Source organism: Manacus candei, unplaced genomic scaffold, assembly GCF_025592945.1.
Source record: "Manacus candei isolate 608988 ecotype Guabito, Panama unplaced genomic scaffold, ASM2559294v1 h1tg000067l, whole genome shotgun sequence".
Taxonomy (NCBI): Eukaryota; Metazoa; Chordata; class Aves; order Passeriformes; family Pipridae; genus Manacus; species Manacus candei.
In genome coordinates this window covers 9,445,282-9,466,900 of record NW_026138115.1, presented here as the reverse complement: position 1 = coordinate 9,466,900, position 21,619 = coordinate 9,445,282, and the positions used below count along the sequence as shown (strand labels likewise).

At 41.7% G+C, this 21,619-nt stretch overlaps 1 protein-coding gene across 1 annotated transcript; it reads right to left on the bottom strand.

Annotated features, from left to right (window-relative positions):
• Nucleotides 1–7,176: 7,176 nt before the first annotated feature.
• ALKBH1 (alkB homolog 1, histone H2A dioxygenase) lies at nt 7,177–21,613 on the bottom strand. The gene is made up of 6 exons (XM_051806386.1): nt 21,480–21,613; nt 18,616–18,724; nt 14,080–14,242; nt 10,516–10,606; nt 9,212–9,405; nt 7,177–8,681 (listed from the first exon to the last, which is right to left on the bottom strand). The coding sequence occupies exons 1-6, from the start codon at nt 21,609–21,611 to the stop codon at nt 8,258–8,260; spliced, it is 1,113 nt and encodes a 370-aa protein (XP_051662346.1). The 5' UTR covers nt 21,612–21,613; the 3' UTR covers nt 7,177–8,257.
• Between the last annotated feature and the right edge of the window lie 6 nt (nt 21,614–21,619).

The window sequence follows — 21,619 nt, the reverse complement described above, 5'->3', positions numbered from 1 at the left end:
AAATTTTTCATAGTGAAACCCAGTAATAGATCAGGCTGTGTGCTATGAACTTCTCATCACAAAAATATTTCACAGGAGGCTTCTTCTGTCTATTCTGGGCTGAGCACTGACCTTGGATATTAGATCTTAATTAAGCATGTATGTGACTAATGTTTCTCTCTCCTCTACTTTGCTGCTGCAGAAAATAATATTCACAGAATCAAACACAGAGTACCTGCACAGTCACTCTCCGGATGGGACCCATGGTTTCTCAGTAGGTTCTGTGTCACATGAAAAAAACAGCATTTCTTGTGTGAAATTCAGAGAAAGGAAGTGTTAAATGTCTGAAGCCAGGGATTGCAGCCTTCAGCACTGAGTCCCTCTGCTGTTCCCGAACAGTGTGCAGCGATGCTTGCAGCTACAGAGAGGGTTGAGTAGGCCACAGGGATCAGAAAGAACATGCCATATCTTTACTTCATTATGCTTGCTCATCGGGGATCCTTCTTTCCTCTAGTCGTTTCCTTATCATTTTGACCTAGGAGAAGGGACAACGCACTAATGAATTTGACAGTGGTAGTAATAAGACTATATAAGACTTGCTTTTGTGCTTAAGACTCCTGTGCAAGCCAGGAGATGTCTGCAGACTGGTTCCACTTTCAGATCAGGTAAATGCTGAACCATCAAAACAGCGTGCCAAACTCAAATCTCTCCTGGATAATTACAGTGTTGGGTCAGGAGGGGGTTGGAGATGATCATATCCCTACACTCATAATTGACAGGTCAGGTCTGGGGACTACAGACCAGTGAGCCTCACCTTTGTGCCTGGGAAGATCACAGAGCAGATCCTCCTAGAAGATATGCTAAAGCACACACTACGTCAGGAGCAAAAGAGCTGCCAGTTTGTCACCAGCATTGTCATGAGGATTTGATGGAGCAATGTCATTGTGCAGAAGACAGGTCTACAAAGTGGAACAAAAGCCTTGCTTTAAAAGGACCTGAGGCTTACTTGTGTGCAGCATTCATCAGGGTTTAGAATGGCTGCAGATTATTTGCAGTAGTGTGACTAAAATCTTCCTGACCTGTCATAGACACCTGACAATCAGCACTTCTGCAAAGTCAGGTTTCATCATAGCAATGAGAACAAGCTGACAAACTCAAAACCAGTCATCACAAGATTGGTGCAGTTCTCTGACAGTCTTTCCAGGTGCTGGTTATATTTGACAAAAGGTCAGGCTAACATCTGACTCTAATCTTAGAGGAATGCAGTCTGAAAAGCCAAGGGGGAAAAGGCCAGTGAAAATGAAGGTGTGCTGACTGCAGTGGCAGAAAGTGGTACCTAAGCTATCTCAGCCACTGGAACAAGGTAAGACAATGCCAAATCAGTTCTGTCTGTTCTAGAAATTATGGGACATGCTACTCCACACCTGGTAGTGAGAGTGTGTTAGATTTTGGTGCTTGTTCTGTATTCAGTGTATGTTTGTTCCTATTTCTCTGTGTGCCTAGGCTGTGAGCAGTGATTGACACTTTTTCTTTGTCCTTGGAAGAAACTACTTCCAAACATTTTTTTGTTACCACTTCTGCTACAAATGTCTTGATGCTCCACTCAGGTTTACTTTTTTCAGCTCCATTCCATGATTCTTAATTCCACAATCTCAAAATTTGTCTAAGAAGCCATCCCATTATGAACCAGCGAGTCTTTCCAAAATTTAAATTCTGTCTGGAAACAAAGCTAACTCCAAAGCTTCAGCAACACCTCTGCCTGGACTGATTGTTTTAAGCAAGAACAGTGCTTTGAAAGATGAGTCTCCTTTCTAGGCTGTGTGCTCTCCTTTGGCTCCTCCATCATTTAAAAATCAATATCCGTCTCTGATCACACCCCCTCCTCGCCAGACCCTGCTCTTTGCTACCTCAATTTGGTTTTAATTTGCCACAGCAAAATTGCAGTCATTTTTCCCCCATCCTAATTAAGAAACCTATCTGTTAAGGAGAAAGAAAACAAAAACAAAACCTTCTTATCTAAGCTCTTAGCACAGAAGAGAGAAGGAATGATTGGTGAGATGATCACCTCTAGAAAGCCAAGGCCTTTATTGATTCTTCTGGCCTTCCTCAGTAAATACAGAATGAGTTTTAAATTCACTTAGAAGGAAGCTAAAAGTTAGTGTAAAGTACTGATTTCCCAACATCAGAGAAGAAAGAGGCTGTATGTCTTCTTTTTTTTCTCTATACATAGTTCAATAAGAATATTTGGAGAGTGGTTCATTGTGCCTCATAGATTCATAGAATCATTTAGGTTGGAAAATACCTCTAAGATTATCGAGTCCAAGCATAAACCTAGCACCTAACCCTAAGCCTTGGCTGTGGTGGACATGTCCCTAAGCACCACTTCTACACGTAAGTGTGAATGCCACCTCACCATACCTCTATTTCATTTTCCCCACATTTTGGTATAAATTGGCCTTGCTTCTCACCTTCCGGGGGGGTATTGGTGCTGACCTACCTTTTGGAAGAGCTTTGAGATCATGAAACAGATTAGGAAAGCTGTGTTGTGGGCAGGTGGCAGCAGCACTGAGCACTTGAGTTAGGGAAAAAAGCATTGAGTGATGGTGAAGGAGGGCACAACCTCAGTGCTAAGATGTGTGATTACAGGCACAAAAAGGTGAGGCCCACACAGAGAAGCTCAGGGGAGAGCCCACTACACATGGAGATTTTGTGGAAGAGGACATTCAGCAGCCCCATAGGAAAAGGTCAGAGACAGAATAGTCCCTACTGACTTGGGAAAAAACAAGATGGGAATTGTCTGCACAAGCCTAAAGCTTTTGCTGTGCAGGGGAATAAACATCTCTATTCTGCAGAGAGGGAAAGCTACTACAAGCTTTTTCAGACTTTATCCCCTCCCTCCTTCATCCGTGATGTAGTGGAAGTGTTCCCTCCCATAATGCTTATCTGAATACAAGCCCTACCTTCCAATAAAAACCAGGTCTGGCTCCTTGCTGTACTCCAGAGACTTATTTGCCGCCTTGGAGAGATAAGCATTTAGCTGATTAAGTTCAGTCTCTGTGCATAGACTAAGAGGGGTCATAAAATAGCAGGAACCAGATGGGGATCATGCCTGCTGGACTAAAACTACTCTGATATTCCAGATTTTTCCTCTCTTCACTGGGACCTCAAGAGCAGAACCCTTCAGAGCAGGACCTGCTATAAAAGTCCAGACAGACTTGCATTAAGAGCAAGGAAGTAGCCTTTTGAGACTGACCTTCTAAAGGAATAAGGCATGTGTTCTGATGGTTTGTGCATGTGTTAAGCTCAGTGTGTCCTCACATTCCTGCCCAGTAACTTTGAAACCTGTTGGTCTATTTCAATTAGATTTGATAGATTTCACAGCTAATTAAGTAGCAGGTAGTAGGCAGCCTGTTAGAGGAGAGGGACCCTATAAGTATCCTGATTCAGGAAAAGGGTGCACTGTGCATGTATTAAACTCTGGGGAGATCACATGGAAAAAAATTACTTTTAAATACTCAGCTGGAAGAAAAGTTTCAGTGAGACCTGAATTTTTCAGGAACATAAATCCACAGGGAACCATGGTACATTCATTCTGCACCTCACAAATCTACTATTTTTCTTTTATTGTATGTAGATGGGAGGAAAAAATATTTAATTTAGGAAACACTGTAAAAAAATCCCACAGCATAGGATCCAGTAGATCTAGTATCTAGCAGATTTAGGAACTAGGATACTCAATAGGATGGTCAATTTTTTGTTGGCATCCTGGTTGTAACAGAAACCAGCACTAGCAGAGAAAAGCAGTGCAGCACCTGAAATCAGAAAAGGTTCTGAAAAGGGCTGAGTGAGGAAAGTCAGGGGCCGAGGGTTATCTATGGGGAAATATTGTGGGTCCCAGGGTCCTTCCATGAGGCTCAGAAGAGACTAAAGGGGGATGGCTCTAACTGTAGACTTCAATTATTTCTAGGAGAGTTACAAAGACAGTGGAAGCAAACTCTTGGCAGCAACAGATGGTCAGAAAAATGCAGAGGGAATGGATACAAGTTGTATTTTGGGTAACTCAGCCAGGACATAAGGCAAAATTTCTTAGTAAGGTGAGTATGGCAGCACTGGCTGCAAATTACTGAAAGAAATGGTAGAGTCTCCATCATGGAAGGTTTCTAAGTCTCCTGTGGGCAACAGCACTATTCCTAGTGGTAGGTTGGACTAGACACCTCCAGAGGTCCCCTCAACCACTGTTTCTGTGGTCCTTTGACAACAGATACCAGATGATGATGCAAGGAAACAGCTTGTATGAGCAAAGCTGTCACTTGCACGGTGGCAACTTTTATGTCACCTAAACTTTACCAGAGGACACATGAACATAGTCATTGTTGATTCCTTGTATAGAAAAAAAATGGGTTTATTAAGGTATTTGTGATTATTATTTGCTGAATATAAATAGTGGAACTTATTTTGTACTGTGCTAAACTTGCATCAGTCACATCTTGTACCTCTTGTACCAGATCTATAGAATTATAATACACATTATTTTCAACCAACTTTGGTTATTAGGATTTACAGAGACATCAGCAGACTGGATGACAGTCACTGGTTTTCTCTAAGTCTCTTCTTGCATAGAGATTATAAAAAAAAAAGGCCCTTTTTATATGGGTCTTTTGAAGCCTCCAACAACTTATTTTTCTGGATTGTTAATGTGTTTCTGTTAACTTTTTGAGGTAATGTGTTCAGACTCAGGCAAATTTTACGATTTCATCAGAACTAAAGTATGCTTAGAGCACACTGAATTATAGCTCAATTAATTTTGCATTCTAATTAAGTGGAAGACAGTCTTGTCACTGACAAGTCTCTTTTCTGTGCTAAATCTATCCTGTTTCAGGTGTGATGCAGAGAATGAGAATAACTTATATAAACAGATGAAAACAGATCTGAGCTCTTGTCTGCACTACATAAGATACTAGCCAGCTTCAGCCTGGATCTGTAGCCATGGCAGTGCAATACTGTGCCACTGTCTGGGTAGTTCCTACCTACCAGCTTCTTTCCTGAGCCACTCACTGCTCTCTGCCTACTAGCTCAGCAGAGGAGCACACAGCATAAATAGAGGGGCTTAGGTGCACCTTACTACAATCTGTAGAAATATCTTCTGAGGAACAGTGAGGAAAAAAGGTCAACAAGCTCTCAAAGAAGGGAAAAATAGGTAAGATCAGAATCATTCCAGCAGCAGGCACAGCTTTAGGGATTGCCTTGCCCATAAGTTACTGCCTGGTGGGCATGCAGAGTAGATCTGTCTCAAGCACTAGCCAGCAGTCCAGTTTGTAACACTGAACTTGTCTAGCACAGTACTCTGAAGAGGTCTGAAAATTTTAAGTTTGTACCAGCAGTTTCCTTGTCTGCTTCCAGTGTCCTCTGATTCTGATTTAACTGGAGATTTTATTTTCCCTTATTCTTGGTTATAATAAAAAAGCAGTAATTGTTTAAACTCTGTTGGACAGCCAGCCTTAGCTATAGATCATACAAAGAATGTGATGTGTACATGTGATAAACAATGTGCTTCAATTCCAGGTGGCTTCGAAATAAACACATGATTATCTTCCTGTAATCCACTTATTACATAAATTTTCTTGCAGAATTGGTCCAATGTCCTCTTCTTTCCCTCCCTTCCCTCAGAGGAATTAAAAACTACAGAGATTATCTCAGCATGCACCTATAGGAACACAAGAAATTATTTGTAGTACCTATAGATAAAAAAATTTGATCAGTGCTATGAAAAAATCCTGTTATGTCATCACAAACCTAAGCAAATATGGTGCAATGTCAGAGTCTGAAAGCTGTGTGGAGTAGGTCAGTGGTTCCTGAGTATATCACTGGATGCAGCCCTACCACCTGCCTTCTTTCCAGGACCGCTACTGCCTCTTTGAAATTCTGGAAGCACAGTTTACAGAGCCCACAGAAGTCCTGTGGTTTGCTCATTTGTACTCACAGAATCAATGATCCTGCTGGGCTGGCAGTTCAGGAAATTCTTTCTTCTTATTATTGTTTCTCTTTGTACATGGATGCCTTTTTTATTTTCTGGGTCATTTCCCGCATGCCCATTTCTGGGTCATGGACTTTTCTTTTTCTAGGTGTCTGATACAGAATGAGATCAGAGCTGTCTCTCTCACACTGGCATTAGGTAACAAGCTTGACTGCAAGTCAGCAACTCAGCAAATTCTCGAGTCAGTCACATCTAAACATAAGGCTTCAATGGACTGGATACTTCTCACAAACAAATGCCATTAGTAGTTTCCAGCATTTACTACAATTTTAAACTGCAGAGGATAAACAGTATGGTTTCTTGTCCTCAAGTCACAGGAACAACTGAACCCTGGAATAAATGATTGCTTGTCGTATGTTACATATTTGTAGGGAACAGAAGACATAAGGAATGAGAACCATGGACCTAAGACCTCAGCCTGTGATGTGAAGAAACCAGCTCCAATTCACCACCACCTGGTTCCATGACTCTGCCTTCTCTCATCTTCAGAGATGAGTTGGATGACTCTTGCTCCCTGCTCAAGAGTGAAGAACACACAGTCTGTCTTCTCACTGTGAGGAAAACAGATATTCCTCTCCCCTTCCCCACCTTCAGGTGCCACTAAGAGAACTTCACTGTTTTCTGAGCCTGACTCAGTCAGCTTTCCTTTCTGGTCATGTTGTAAACCTCTCTGCATAATACATTCACTGTCCTAGGGCTGAGCTGTAAATACACCAGGCCTAGGATACAGAAAGGACACACGTCTAACATAGAATAAGATACTGAAACCCACATCTGATTATTTTAGACTTTAAATTACTGGAGCTCTTTGCAGTATTTTGTAAGGAATTAATAGCACACGAACACACATTCACCTGCTATGAAATAAGAAGACCAGACACTTTACCCATGAGGAAAGAACTGCCACATATGTACTAAATTGGACTTTGATACTGCAGGCAACACCTCTCTGCAACTGCCCAACAAACCCTGAGCTGCCCATAAGCAGAGAAGCCCTGCAGACATACACAGGGCTCCTCCGCCAGAGCTGGCAGATGGCAGAGGCAGTAGATCCAAAAGAAGCCTGGAGGGAACTACACAAGGGATGCAGCAGCATTAACAATACACTGAAATAACTAACAGGGAGAAAAAGGAAGAAAATAGCCCAAAACTGATAAGAGATCTTTAATTTAAAAACTAGCTAAGTTTATTCATTGGGAAAGTGCAACAAAATACCCCAGGGATAGTGCATTCCACTCCAGCAATTAAAATTGCATTAAAAAGCAGATAGGAAAGTCTGAGTCTTAAAAAGAACTGGCACAAAAGCTTGTGCTTTTCTTTGTTTCAATATATTTATCTTCGGGTGACAGAGATAGTCACTGATTAATTTTTTAGGTACTTAATTTACAACTTCATTGCTTCTATTTGCAAGTCATTCTGTTCCTTAAAGATGCTAGCTTGGGACTGGGAACCATAATCCACAGGCACTCAAGGGGGGGGGCAGTTTTGAAAGAATAGAGATGTTGGGCTCAGTCACATACTTTCTGTTGGGAGGAGACCCAGCTGGGAGCTACTAGATATTCTAAGCAGATATTGCCCCCAGTTGTTTCTCTCTAAAATCTGAGATACGAAAAAATGTCCAGTACCACTCATAAAAGCAGATCCTGCTGCAGCTGAGAGGGTGTAAGAGGAAAAAGGAGAGCACAGGACTACAGCAAGCTTATAGCAGCTGTCATTTGAGGGAGCTGCCAGTTTCTGACCACTGAACCAATTTTTGCTGTAGAGGTAATTCTCTTCAAAATGCTGTATAGCATGCCTATAGCAGCCTATCCTCATTTATATTTGCTACTGCACTTCAGCTGAGCTTTGCAAGCCAAACAAGATTCTTTAATACATAGCAAATATGTATCTTTTGCTGATGCTTTCTGCCTAATGATTTCAAAATACTTAAAGAGCATCACTCACAAAGCTTAAACTAAGCTTAACCAAATGCTTAAACCATACAGATATTTTAAAGGGAACAGAGTAAACATCTGCAACAAAATGGCAATAGAGTTCATCTCCTGAGTCTCAGTCCTGAACTTAACCCTTCTTTTCATTTTAAATTCTTTTTCTCCCCCCACCTATTTCTTACAGCAAGCAGGACTACATTTATTCTGCACAAGTTTATTATCCCAATATAGACAAGTGACTTGCAATATTACATTAGTCCTAATTCCATATGGAGGTTGCCTGTCCCGTCCATGCCAGCACAATCTCCTGGTCTCAGCTGACTGTATTTGGTTTATGTCTCTTGCCTCTGCTGTTCTCCTCATGGTGACTGTCTTCAGAGGGTGCTTGGCCCTTTCCATTTGTGTCAGAATCCTCTGGAAATTTCTGACCCTCAGCCAACACCTGCCGAATAGTCATATTAATGCGGGAAGACTGCAGGTACTTGGCACACACCTGCCAGTCCTCATCAGAGCTGTGTTCAATGACTGAGCCAACAGGAAGGTCTGAAGGAAGTGCTTGGTCGAGGCAGGAAGGCACGGCTGTCCCCTCAGGGTTGGGGAGCACGCGGGGGACAGCGTGGTACAGCAGGCGGCTCAAGCCAGACATCACCATGATATCTCCACTGTGCATGAACATCGCCGTCGGGGCCTCCTCCCGCTTACGGCCCCCAAGCAAAAATATTGAGGATTGCCCAAAACTAGAGATGGTGTAAGGATGGAGAGAGAAGAGAAAACAAATTCAGGTAGAGAACAACTATCTGTACAATAAGAAAATATCAGTAGCTAAATCCCTTTATAAAAACCCCAAGCAATCATGAAAACCAGATGGGCTCCTAGTAACAACTTTACAATTAGAAAATGAAAAACAGACTAAGAGGCCTGGTTCAAGATAGGCACTGTGTGAGCAGTTGTCCTGCCAGTGTGAAGCTCTGCTGAGTTATTTCATCCTTGCCTGTTAGTACCAATTGACACTCTGCTGCTTTAGAGCAGAACAGTGCTCTGTGCAAAGAGTTCTTCCACTCCAGGTGCTACATCCATGCTATTCAAGCAGTCCTCAGAGAAAAACCTAAGTCCTTGAACTACAGTCTTCTGCTATTCAAATCTTCAGAGAGTGAAGATTATATACCCAATTAGCAAAGTACATCATACTGGCTTCTTATAACCATATGCGACTCTAGAAAATAGCCACTAATCTTTCCACAACGCTCAAGTGCTTTCCTTGACTTACCTGAACGATAAAAGGGGCCGAGAATGGTCTAGTTCAGACTCATCCACATGAATTCCCAGTGAAGAGTCAAAATGATAGTAGTTCAAGATCCCTGCTTGGGCTTGGAAACCCCTGAAACCACAGGCTGCAGCCACTTGCTCTGACAGGAATGCAAGGTCTGAGGGGAAAGGAGTGTGGTGATTTGCTGAGTACTTCTGGAAGAAGGAGAGCAAGGGAAAAAAAAAAAAACAAACAAAGCCACACCCAACACATCAGAGCAGCAAATACAATTGGAAACAAACATTGAACAAGAACTCAAAAGTCTGGCTGGAAGTCACAGAGAAGGACATAAAGTTTGCCTAGAAAATGACTACAACACAGGCACAACTACAGCAAGTTTACCTCTTATCATTAAATTCTTGGCCTATGCTGAGACTGCCAGAGATTCAATTAATCATGGAGTTAATCATTTTATCTAGATGCTAAACTTGAAGTCAGTAAGATTAGTACCAACATCCTGAGGATCTTCTCAGTCACAACCTAAAGCTGCCAACAGAAAGACAGTTCTGTAGCTCATCAAGAGAGCTACAAAACAAGCATCTTTGTCCCTTTTTGAAGAATAAGAAACAGGAGTTGATTGCAAAACTACTTTTTCTCTCTCCCATGAGTGATTCTGAGAGGACTGGAAGAGAATACCCATACTTATTATTAAGGCCATCCAATAAACAGGTTGATCTGGTAAATAAAAGGCTGCTGCAAGCAGATTTGGTTACCTTCAATATACTGATAAGATGCATATCCACTCTGCCAGTCTTTCTCAGCCTCCATCTAACTCAGTCTTATGAAAACAATTTTATTTTCATCAGGAGCCTCAAAACAGCTATTAGTTGGTAAGACTGGTTCAGAATCATTTAAGTTCAAAATCACAGGAGCAGACATCTCTTCTTGCTCCTGTTCATCCCTTCAAAGAGGAGTAGTTTCTCAGAAGTCATTCTGACCTTAAATAGTTAACAATGCTTTTGTGATCATTCCTTTTGGTACAATAAAAATGCTCATTTACCCTGACATAAGAGGTAAGGTCTAGAGCTGAGTGTATGCTATAACAATAACTCTCAAAGGAAAGAATGCAGCAATGGATTTGTGCTGTTAAATCCTTCACAGTGAACTACTGCAGATTAAAATGTTCTAAAAAGCATAGTTTGTTACAGCCTTTCCTCAAGACTGTCTTGTAGAATCATACGTGTTTTATTTGATGATGTCCTCCTCTGTTTGCCATTTTGAGTGCTTACAGCTTACAAAAATGGAGAAGAATTTAATTCCAATACCTTAGTATCCCAGTTATAATGGTAACCAAGGGTCACCCAGCGCAGCTTCTCCAATAAGCTTCTGGGCTCCCGTTTACTGGAACCTTTCCTTCTACAAAGACAAAATGGAAAGAAAGAGAACATGTGTTAATTTCTGAGGGCTCTTCTGGTAGTGCAGCATACAGTAATGAGATTCACTCATCCATACAACAGCCTATTAAAACCAATGCATGCTAAACTTTTATTTTCAGTGCCCATACTGTTTTCCTCTGAAGACCTTGAAAATTTAGTTCATGCAATCTGTGCAAGCTATGGGGCCTGCTGCCAACTGCTGTCAGTTTGAAAGCTAGTGTTTTCAACATGGTACCTGACAGGTTATCAGATGGAGACAACACAATGAACTGGTGCAGATTTAGAAGTCAGAATTAAACATGTACTATTTGAGCACCTAAAACTGAAAGACCAGAATCTGAAGATCTGAAAGCTGCAAATGCAACGAAAAAATATTCTAGGCACTTAATAGAAAATTACAAGAAAGGAAAATGATTTGCCTCACAGTGAAGCATAGCATGCTGCCTAATACTGCAAAGGACAGTTAGTTCTACTACTTGGAACTTTGACAAGAAGTCCTTAGGATGGTCTGACTCAATGTTCAGTAAGAAGCAAGACTGCTCCAGCTATGACCATACACTTGTAACATCAAGAAGTCTAGACTGCAGGTTTCCCCTATCTGCTATGCAGGACAAAGAACTGTTCTTCTTAAGTGACAACCCTAAAGCTCTGATGCCACACACCAATTTACCATTCTTACTTGAAGGTAGCAAGGGCAGGACAAGACTTCAGGGAGGGACTTTTAGTATGGCCTATGGAAATGTTCTTGAAAAGTTACAGAGTATAAGTAAATTAGTGACAAATAGGAAAAGGAAGGTACACAAATATCTTCTAGTGCACTCATTCCAGTAATTTCATCTTATTTTCTCAAGCCAAGTCACGTGTTACAGTAAAAAAAAAACAAAAACACAAAGAAAAAAATATACTCAGAAGATCCCAATAAACGGTAGCACCAGAGAGCTGGCTCTCATTTATAGCCTCTTTAGTTCAGCATGACATGCTCTCTTTTACAAAACTTCATATTTGTGCTGCCATGGTCAAGTCTCAGTCAAGCATCTGCATTTGATGTGTTTTTCTACCTGGATATGCAGCTTGTTTCTGCCCTTCAACTATACCATACTGATAGCTCCTAAGATAAACCAGGAACAGGAGTAAAAGGCCAGTTTCTTTGCCTTTAGTCTCACTGATTATTGAAAGAAAGTAGTCTTTCCAGTTTCCATCTTTGTCATAGCTAACAGCAACACAGTAACTGCCACGTACATTCTGCTTGGAACAATTTCTGGAGCCTACAAGCAGGTAACACAGCATTCAGAAAAAAGAGAGCTCACAACTTGTTCCCAAACATCTTCAATTAATAGATAATGTTCATAATTGAACACTTTTAGCAAATGCCTTTTGAAAGTGCCCTTCTTTCACTACAGTGCTAGAGCGTTTGCACAACAGTGGGAACACCAAAATGCTCTGGAGGTCCTTATTCCCAGAACTTGGTATTTTGCATGCAATTTCTAAGAAAAAGTCTTAGTGTCATGTATCTGGAAACAATTGAGTTCCTAGATCTGAGCAGCAGGTGCTCCTACAAGAAAGCACAGAGAAATTCTGGTATAACTATGTTAGAACAGGACTAAACAGCATGGGGTCTTTGGTACGAAGCTCCCTTGTTTCTTTATTCACTGGTAAATGATAGCATCTGTAAAACTCTGCCAGCCTTTTCCTTACACACTGGAACATACATACATACATATATATGTATATCCCTTGTAGGGATTCTCTGCCCCCTTTTATGCTTTTAATTGTCCCCAGCACTACAGAAAATACTAAAGCTCCATTTTGTGAGGCAAGCATAGTGTATATATATGTCTAGGAACCGTATCGACTCTTCCTATTTTGTGATTCCTGCATCCTGAAAAGAGCAAATAAGCCATGATCCAAGCACATTTATGCATCTTCCTGATGGCTTTAAAAAGCATTAAAGTTGTGACTTATCTTGGAAATGGACATCTTTTTAGTTAAGCACTGTTTCTCCCCTCCCTGAAAGACTCTCACTCCAGATACTAGAGAAGTTGGCTACTTTGATCTGCTGCCCCTGGGTATGAGCACAAATACAGCAGTTTGCTCACTTGAAGACTCAGGCAAGTGCTTAATAAAACTGCCAGTGTTTCTGCCAGCCATCACTCTTCTAAACACTGTTTTCAACTGAACTGGATTCAGCTGCAAATTAACCTCTGTTCTGATCATTCTCTTCATGCAGGAGGTGCTGCTGGGAGAGGCCTGTCAAGCTGGAACAACACCCTGCTTTTTTCAGCTATTGGGCACAATGCACAATCCTTTCAAAGAACAATTTTTCATTCTTGATGGAACACAAAAAAGGTGTCTGAATTTCTGTAACTAATTCTAACTGAGCCTGGAAAACACAAGTGAGGGCATAACTTCTCTCCTTGGAGCAAATAGTTAGATGTCCAAATCTTGCTTCTGCCATTCCATGTCTTGTAGATATTAAGAGTATTTTTAAAGAAAACTCTCAGCATGTCAATCTCGCTAAAAAAACTGAGGTGGAAGATGAGCATTGTAGGAAACTTTGGTTGCACCATCACATGAAACAATCATTAGGGAAAATGAGCAGTGAAATCAATAAAGTAATGATAAATGAGCAGTGAAATCAATAAAGTAATGATAAATACCCAAATAGCTAAAAGTTAGATGCCGTTTACAGTACACAATCTTGTATGTATCTTTACAGGTGACTTTATTCAAGTTCAGGCTTTAAAGACTTTATCATTTTTTCAAAAACTTGCTACTTGACTTCAAAACTCCATTAAATTCCAAATCAGGTAGAGGAAAGGCAGCTGCATCAGCCACAGAATTCTGAACCTACAGGAATCTTTCAGAGTGAACAGCATTGCCATTAAAATGGTACATTTGATACACTTAATTCAATCTCATACTGAATTAAGAAAAACCATAAACAAAATCAAACCAAAAGAAATACTTTAGAAAATAAAAACACAGCAACTGGTTGACTTGAGAAATTCAAAGAACTGCAGATAACAGCCTTTCAAATACAGTCTACTGCGACTGGGAAGAAATGCTAGTATGAGTGGGGAGTTTTGGAAAGGATCCCTTTTGCCTCAGGAAAACTGAGGCCTAGAGGGACTTCATGGTTCCACTTGCAGCTGAGCTTAGCAAGCTTCCAAGCACCATGATATCAGCCAGGGTCACTATTTTATGTTTCACTCATGGCTTTAAAACAACATGCTACTAGAAAATCCCATTGAATATGAAATTAGAGAATTAACAAGGATGGAAATGAAGCCATGAAACATCCATCTTTAACCTGGCATGCCTGACACCATCTGTATACTGCCAGCATATACACAATCTTTTTCAGCTTCTCTTCCCTGCTCATTTTCTTAGACCCTCTTGGAGCTGAGACCTGGCTCTATGAGTTTTGGCCACCAAAGGTGATTGTGGACTTACCTTAGTTGCTCCTTGCTCTGTCCCCACAGGTCAATGGTCTTCTCAGGAGCCATGTGCAGGTCCAGGTTGCAGACATTGGGTTTCTGGGGGTATAGCTTGAGACACTGTTTCACCCAGTGTCGCTGGCAGCCAGGAAGGAAAGGGTTTGGTATGAAAATAAACCCTGACCACAAAGAAAAAAGGAGGGGATGGACAGAAAGTATGATTAGGCATTTTCCTGGGTTTTTTTCCAAATCTAGAGCAAAGGACATGTGTTGGAGGTAGCGAAAAAACACCTTAGACAAACAACTACTGACAGTGCATGTAAGCTGAAGAAATCTATTATAGTTAAATTAAAACCTACTGCAATTTTTTGGTAAAAACAAATGGTGGTCACAAGGTAGAAGGCAGAGAGGGCAGCCAACACTGGTCCAAGTAAAAACTGACAATAAAGAACATATCTGCATAAGGCATATTGATTACAGCAAATAAAGGAGTAAGAAATTGGAAAGTCATTTGCTCTGGAGTAAATTTTATTTTTTTTTAATGATTCAGCATGATTTTTCTCTTAAACCTTGCAGAGTTAAAGTAATTCTGCTCTAGTTTTTCTAGACTTCAGACTAGATTTAGCACTCTCTCTGAACTCATACTGTCTTCTTATTGCTGCTTCAGTGCCAAGAACTGTAGAAAGCTGAGAAAGCAGTACCCAGGCTGAGCAAGTCTCTGTTAATGTAAAAGGTCCTCTCCTTTGCTTCATGCTTATTTCCAGGTAAGTCTGGTTGTATCCATACGCATTTCAGTATGGTAACACTCAGAAAGAGGGATAAAAGTCCAGTTATATCCCAAACTGCTTGTTGCAAATACTTTTCAGGCATTGTTAATTAATAAAACAAAGTAAACATGTAGCTAATCTTGTGCATTCATTTAGCCAGGCACCTCAACAGACCAAGAAAGTGGGTTAGCAGCAGGGTAACAGATTGTTTTGGTCTATATCTTAACAGACAAGAGTCCTTGACATAAGATCTGCCATCACCAGGAGTGCTAACAAGATTCTTCACTGGAATTTTCTCCCCAGCACCTTGGAGGTGTTTCCTTTCAGTCCAGGGTCAACATATTGATGAATGAGTGTCTGACAGGAAGATGCTATTAGTCTGTATTGTACCTACTCTGAGAATCAAGGCACTCTCTCAAAGGCTGTCAATTCAGTAAGACTCACCAACACAAAATCCATGTACAAAGGGATATAGGAGTATAGGAGGAACAAAGAAAAAGGAGGTTTTGAGGTTTTGGCCTACTGTGTCTTTTTGAACTTCTCAGTATATTAAGTTAAACAGAGACAAAAATAGATGAAAAAGGAAGAAGCAAGGCTAGGAGTCAGTCTCAGTAGGATAAAAACTTGCCTTGTGGCCTTATGAAAGTGGCAATAAAAACACAAAAAGAGTTTTCTGCCAGCATCTCTCACAGACTCAAGATTAAAGTAACTGGTTCGAAAAAAAGTCTTCAGTGTATTAATAACATACAGTTGTTCATTTCACTCCATTCCCTGCAGTTTCAGGCTATGGCAGCCTTCTGACAGATGTGGGTACAAGAAGTTTCTTTGCCAGAAGCATAAAATTTACTTTCTGTTGTTCTCTGCATAGAACAGAATAACAATACTGCCCTTCCTGTCTACAGCTTTTGATGTGGGGTTCTCAAAGCACTTTACTACATTAATGAAATTACATTCTACTATGCATGTATTATCTCCAGGTATTAATGAAGGAACTAAAGCCTGAAGGGTTAGTTACAAGCAGAGATGAGAACAAGAATCCAGATTTTATGGCTTTTATATCAGAAGCTTAGAAGGCACTCATGTCTCTCCAAACCTTTCATTGACCTAGGTTTCTCCTAAGAAACCAGATTAGTTTAGATTTACAAAAGCACTAACAACTAAAAAGTGGGTTACTGCTATGCTTCTTGTGTCAAGAAAGGCAGAAACTGAATTTCTAGCAGTTGCAGAGCTTTACTATAAAATTCTACGCAAACACTCAAGATTAATAGTGCTAGAAATCAGTGCCTTGCCACACATAGGAGGGAGAAGAGTAAGAAATAAGAAATATATTCTGTAGCAATCTCTCTGAAGTGACTAAAGAACACCACAGACAAGCCTGTGACAACACAATTGAACCTCTTGGCCTTGAAAGAGTTGGTGTAAGTGGGAAGGGCAAAAGAAGAATTCTTTGGGGATCTGTACACTAAAGGAAACAGCCTTGAGGAAGCAAATGCAGTTCTCTTACTGCAGCAAAATCTTGCTACATAGTAGGAATTAATTTGCACCTGAAGAAAATGGCCTCCAGCCTCAGTCAAAAGAAAGATAACACACGCAGAAGTCCAACAAGAAAAACCTCTCATAAAACAAATGTGCACCAGTTATAAAGACCCAAAGACAGCATCGGCCACATCTCACAGAACTCAGGTCAACACAATGGAAGTTCATCCAGCTTCTTTAGTCTTACATTTCATTGCTGTGGGAACAAAACCAAATTACTTCCCTTCCATTTGCCCACAGACAAACAAGAAATTCACACTTCATTTAGAGGGCTATTGGGGCAGTTGGTTAAACATCTTGTAGTGCTTTAAGATGTCCAGATAAAGGGTAGCTGGAAAAGGATAAAATATTATTCTTTTAAAATCCATATATGACTTGATTCTAAACAGGACAGAGAATTTGTCAATGTATTTACATTTCATTTTAGTGAAAGGTTTCCCTTCCCAAAGCAGAAGAAAAATGCAGCTAAGTGGAACACTTGTGATTCCCCACACCCCCTATGTAATTACTAGGAAAGGTGTTTAGACAGTAAATGACAAGCAGATCAAGTGAGTGCAGCTATAATACGACAAGTAAGTGGAACAAAAAGTGTGTTGAGGCAAGAGGCTTAAGCCTTTCTCCTGAAGTTATTCAATTCCTGGTGTATTAAACATGCCAGATGGGTAGCATGGCTGCCTCAGTTTCAGAAATGGCAGGCTGGCTTCATAGCAACCCACACAGAACTGACCGAGGTCCCAGTGTACCAAAAGAAACCTGAGAAAAAACAAAATTAATCAAACAAAAATCCTTGAAATAAGGAGGATCTGGGGAACTACAAGCTCATCAGCCTTATAGAAACCCCTGGTAAGATTACAGAGGAAACTTTCAAGGCAGCCATTTCCAGACACATGGTGGTTGGGAACAGACAGTATGGAAGGCAAATTTTGTCTAACTAGCCTAACTATCTGTTACAGTGAGATATCCAGACAAGGGGGAAGTAGGGGATGCTGTTTACCTTGGCTTTAGAAAAGCTTTCGACTCGGCCTCCTGCAGCATCATTGGAGCCAAATTGGATTTTATGAGCAAATTAAAAGGGTGAGCAAAAGGTGGCTGGACCACCAGGCTTAAAGAGCAGTGATTTGATGATTCAAAGTCTAGCCAATGGCTGTCATGAGCTGCATTCCTTGATCCTGGGGCCAAGACTGATAATTACATCCACATTAACAACCCGGATGATGGGACGTTCATCCTCATTTCAGTTACAGATAACACTAAACTGGGGCAGTGGTGGATATGCTAGAGGCTACGGCTGCCACTGAAAGGGACTTTGACAAACCGAAGGAATGGGCTAATGAGAACGTCAGGAAGTTCAACAGTGGTAATCCTGCACCTGGGGCAGAATAATCCCATGCAACAGTATGGCCTGAGAACCCAAGAGGAGCTCCGAACCAATGGGCCAGGGGGCCTTGAGGACCAACTGCATGTGAATCAGGAGCACACCCGATACAGTGAGGGCTGGTGACACATTTTCCAGTATTGGTGAGTGCTACCTACAGGGAGGAGGGGAGCCAGAGTCTTCTCAGAGGTGCACAGCAAGATTATGAGAGGCAACAGTCACAAATTACAGCAAGAGGATTTTTTATTAGATATAACATTAAAATAAAAACATCACAGGAGTGACCAAACACTGGTACAGATGCCCAGAGAGGGTGTGTAATCTCTGTCCTTGGAGATTTCCAAAATTCATCCATACAAAGCTCTGAGAGTCCTGATCTAACTTGCAACGTCATCCTGCTTTAAGTAGGGTTTTGGCCTATACCTCTGGAGGCCTCTTCCAACCTAGCCTCTTTCTGTGATTCTACTAGCTGAACTGCAAACCTAAGACACATTTCAATTTCTGAAACAACCTGCCTAATGAAATTACACTGAATAGGCCAAGAGTTCCTTATCATTTACTGTACTCAGTGTCCTACACTAACAAGTAAATGCAACACTTCAACGCTGGAATTGCTGTATTTCAGCCACTTATCCAATTTGCATGACATACATTGAGGAAAAACAGATTCTACAGAAATAAAATCTCTGTTAAAGGCAACAGGAATCCGTTCTCCTGAGCTATGGTCTGGTTGATCTCACTGTGAAACAACCAGCCCTCCTCACCTTCATTTATATATCACTGCATCCCACCCTTTAGCTAGATAAGATAGAAGATGCATGAATCCAAAGTAACAAGCTTGTATTTAATTTTTCTTGAAATCAGAAGCACCTACCTGGATACCCATTGAGGCCATAGGCTTTCCACTGGCTAACTGGCTGTAATCCTGCTCTGTAGGCATCTTGATCACTGACTGAAGAAATACTGAGCTGTGATCTGAACACCTGGCAAAAGAAAACAAATCTGGTTAAAAAAAAAGTACAAAACACAAAGCTTGTCCAAAACCAGCACCTATAAGAAAGACTGCTACCACATTCCAAAGTAAGTCTCATGAAAATGCCAACTGCACCACAGAACTACTGCCTGAACAGCCATGACCAGGACAGGGCATTCTGGTAACAGAGCTCAACATAAGAATCAAAGGATACCTACACACTTTTACAATACTTTTACAATACTAGAGATGGAGAGAGGTGTCCTTCATTCATAAAAAAAACCCCCAAACACTATGTAACAATGAGAAAAAAAATCATCATTATTTATCCATTTCCACAGTACAGCCTCATCATTAAAAAACATTCTGGTAATTATCAATCTTCATTAGAGAGCAACATACCCATAACACTTAACACTTTCAAAGAACATCCCAAATACAAGTTGCTCATGATCCTATAGGGTACATGCCTATTCTCTTCTGTAGTTCACAGAAGGAGAAGCAGTACAGCAATTATGCACCCAAAGCTGTCTGATGTGAAGGATTGCAGAAACCCTGTCAATTCTGAATACCACACTGCCACTTCTGTTCCCAACAGCACGGTCAACAGCCGTGTTTAGCAAAATATATTTTCTTGACACATTCTTTTAAGTTGCAATGACACATGTATTTAAACTCCAATAAGCCAACATTTGCAGAAAAAAACCCCAAACTCATCTACTGTGTTTCCACTCCTTTTTTCCCTTATAACAGGGAACTGTCTTAAGAAAGGCAGGGTAGAGGCAGGTAGGTTTTGTTCCATCTTAGTTCCCCAGTTCAGCTCTCCATGCAGCTGTGGAAAAGTACAGGCTCATAAAAGGAAAGAGATGGCCAGGCACAGTAGGAATAAGTAGGCAGAGAGAAGCAAGACCTTGTCTATGTCAACTTAAAGTATATGTGAAATTAGGGTCTTTGCACACAGACTCTGCAGCGGTGCATGTGTAAACCAGTCACTCTGCAGGCTGACAACTCTGGTTAACATCTTCTGAGCAACAGGACTAAATTACATACATAGAATTTCTGAGAAAAATCTTAAACTGGTGCTGGGCAGCAGCTTCTTGCAATGAGCTCAGTTTTGCCATTTTTTCAGCTCTCTGCCAAAAGCAGCTTTGTGACTGTCACCCCTGAGGAGTTTAGTTCACAGTCCTGTCCACAGAACATCCCCAGTAAGGCTCTCCCTCTAAGACTCTGCCACCTCTCTGCCTGCTCAAACTGCTTCCACACCACCTGTTGCCTGGGCTTTTGGAGAACAGGCGGCTTCTATACTGAAGAATTATACATGCTGAATCAGTTAAATAAGCCTGGTAACAGGGCAGATGGGGTATGTCACATTTCACTGAAAAGCTCAATTGCTTGAAGCAGTTTTCTGAGAGAAAAGAAGCAATATTATCTGGGCCAATTTGCCTGGCCTGTAGCTCTTTAAAAGAAAAGCCAGATGTTTTTAAGCTGGGGGAAAGAGTAATAAAAGATGTTTTCTCTATTAAGCTGTCACCTGATCTTACAAGGTAACAGGCACAAAAAGAACGATATTGAGAGGGGACAGATGCTTGGGATGCTTTCAAATACTTTGAATTTCCCAAAAGAGCCATAATACTGTAATCCTTTATCAAATACAGAATTCCTGCAAGCTCAAGAAAAGCTGAAATGTTAACAACTTCCTTGGTTAATGCTAATGCCTCTAACCGTGTCATACGGGTCAGGCTTTGTGTTCCATTTATAACAGCAAAGTTATAGCCTAAAAATAAAAAATAAAGAAAAATAAATATTTTAATAGAAGAGTGAAAACAAAAGACTAAGCATTGCAACTATGAAAAATTGACAGCCAAGTTTCATTTTAACTATATTCCCTACTCCTTTTTTGATGCAGGCTCATATGTAAAAAAATCTCTGGTTAACAATACTTCAGCACGTATCTGTCATCCTTTCATGACAAAATAGAAAACTAGTTTTGAGGATCACTTCTCCGTTACTCAAGACATGGTAAACTACTAACCACGATGGCTGCTACTTTCAGCTGTGCTCCTGATGGCGTGCCCCCAACCCACTACATCAGCTGAACTTGCCCTGATGACTAAGCCAAGCATTTATTACAGGGGAGTGAGAAAGGAGAAGAAACTTAAGCAGTGGGAAGATAGCACAGCAGGGGGAAGCTGATCCCAGATCACTCAGTTGTTTCAGGGCTAAGAAAAGGGCCATTAGGCCCAGGAAACAGTATCAACTCCGAAAGTGAAACTTGCTTTTTTTCTGTTCACGCATTCCTTTGCTTCTCTCAACGTGTTACACGTGGAGGCTTTGGAAACCGCCTACTGCAGTGCAGGGAGCTCCTTAAACATTAAGGAAGTAAACATAAGCAAAAGTAGTAAATCTGCGCCTAGGCGTCGCGCTGGGCAGGGCCGGCTGGGCGGCCCCCTGTGGCCTCGGGCGGAGTCCCACGGGCCGAGGGGGCCCTGGGCGAGCCCGGCTCTGGGGCCCGCGAGGGGAGGGGTCCGGGCTCTTCCCAGCCGCCTCTCTCAAGTCACACACTGGTTTTTAAACAACACAGGGACCCGTAAGAGGCTCAGCGCTGGAGTGCAGTGCCCTCTAGCCAGAAGTGGGGTAGCACTAGGGACTCGGCGTCGAGCACAAAGGCAAGCAGCGACACAGCCACAGCCCCGCGCTGAGACACCGCGCAGAGGGCGGGACGCACTCGCAGCCCCTCGCCGCGGGCAGGAGCAACCCGGCGTTACCTGGCCCCCCGGCGCGGAGAAGTCCACCACGCCGCGCAGGTCGGACACGTCGCGCTGCCGGTAGAAGCGAAAGAGGCGGCGAAACGCGTCCTCCCCACCCTCCCGGGTCAATGCTGCCGCCGCCGCCGCCATTTTGGGCC

Coding starts and splice junctions, on each gene's coding strand:
- ALKBH1 (XM_051806386.1), bottom strand. CDS start 21,611: ATGGCGGCGGCGGCGGCAGCATTGACCCGGGAGGGTGGGGAGGACGCG. Junction 18,725..21,479: donor TCTCCGCGCCGGGGGGCCAG/GTAACGCCGGGT, acceptor TTCTTTTGCCAG/GTGTTCAGATCACAGCTCAG. Junction 8,682..9,211: donor CGGCCCCTTTTATCGTTCAG/GTAAGTCAAGGA, acceptor CACCATCTCTAG/TTTTGGGCAATCCTCAATAT.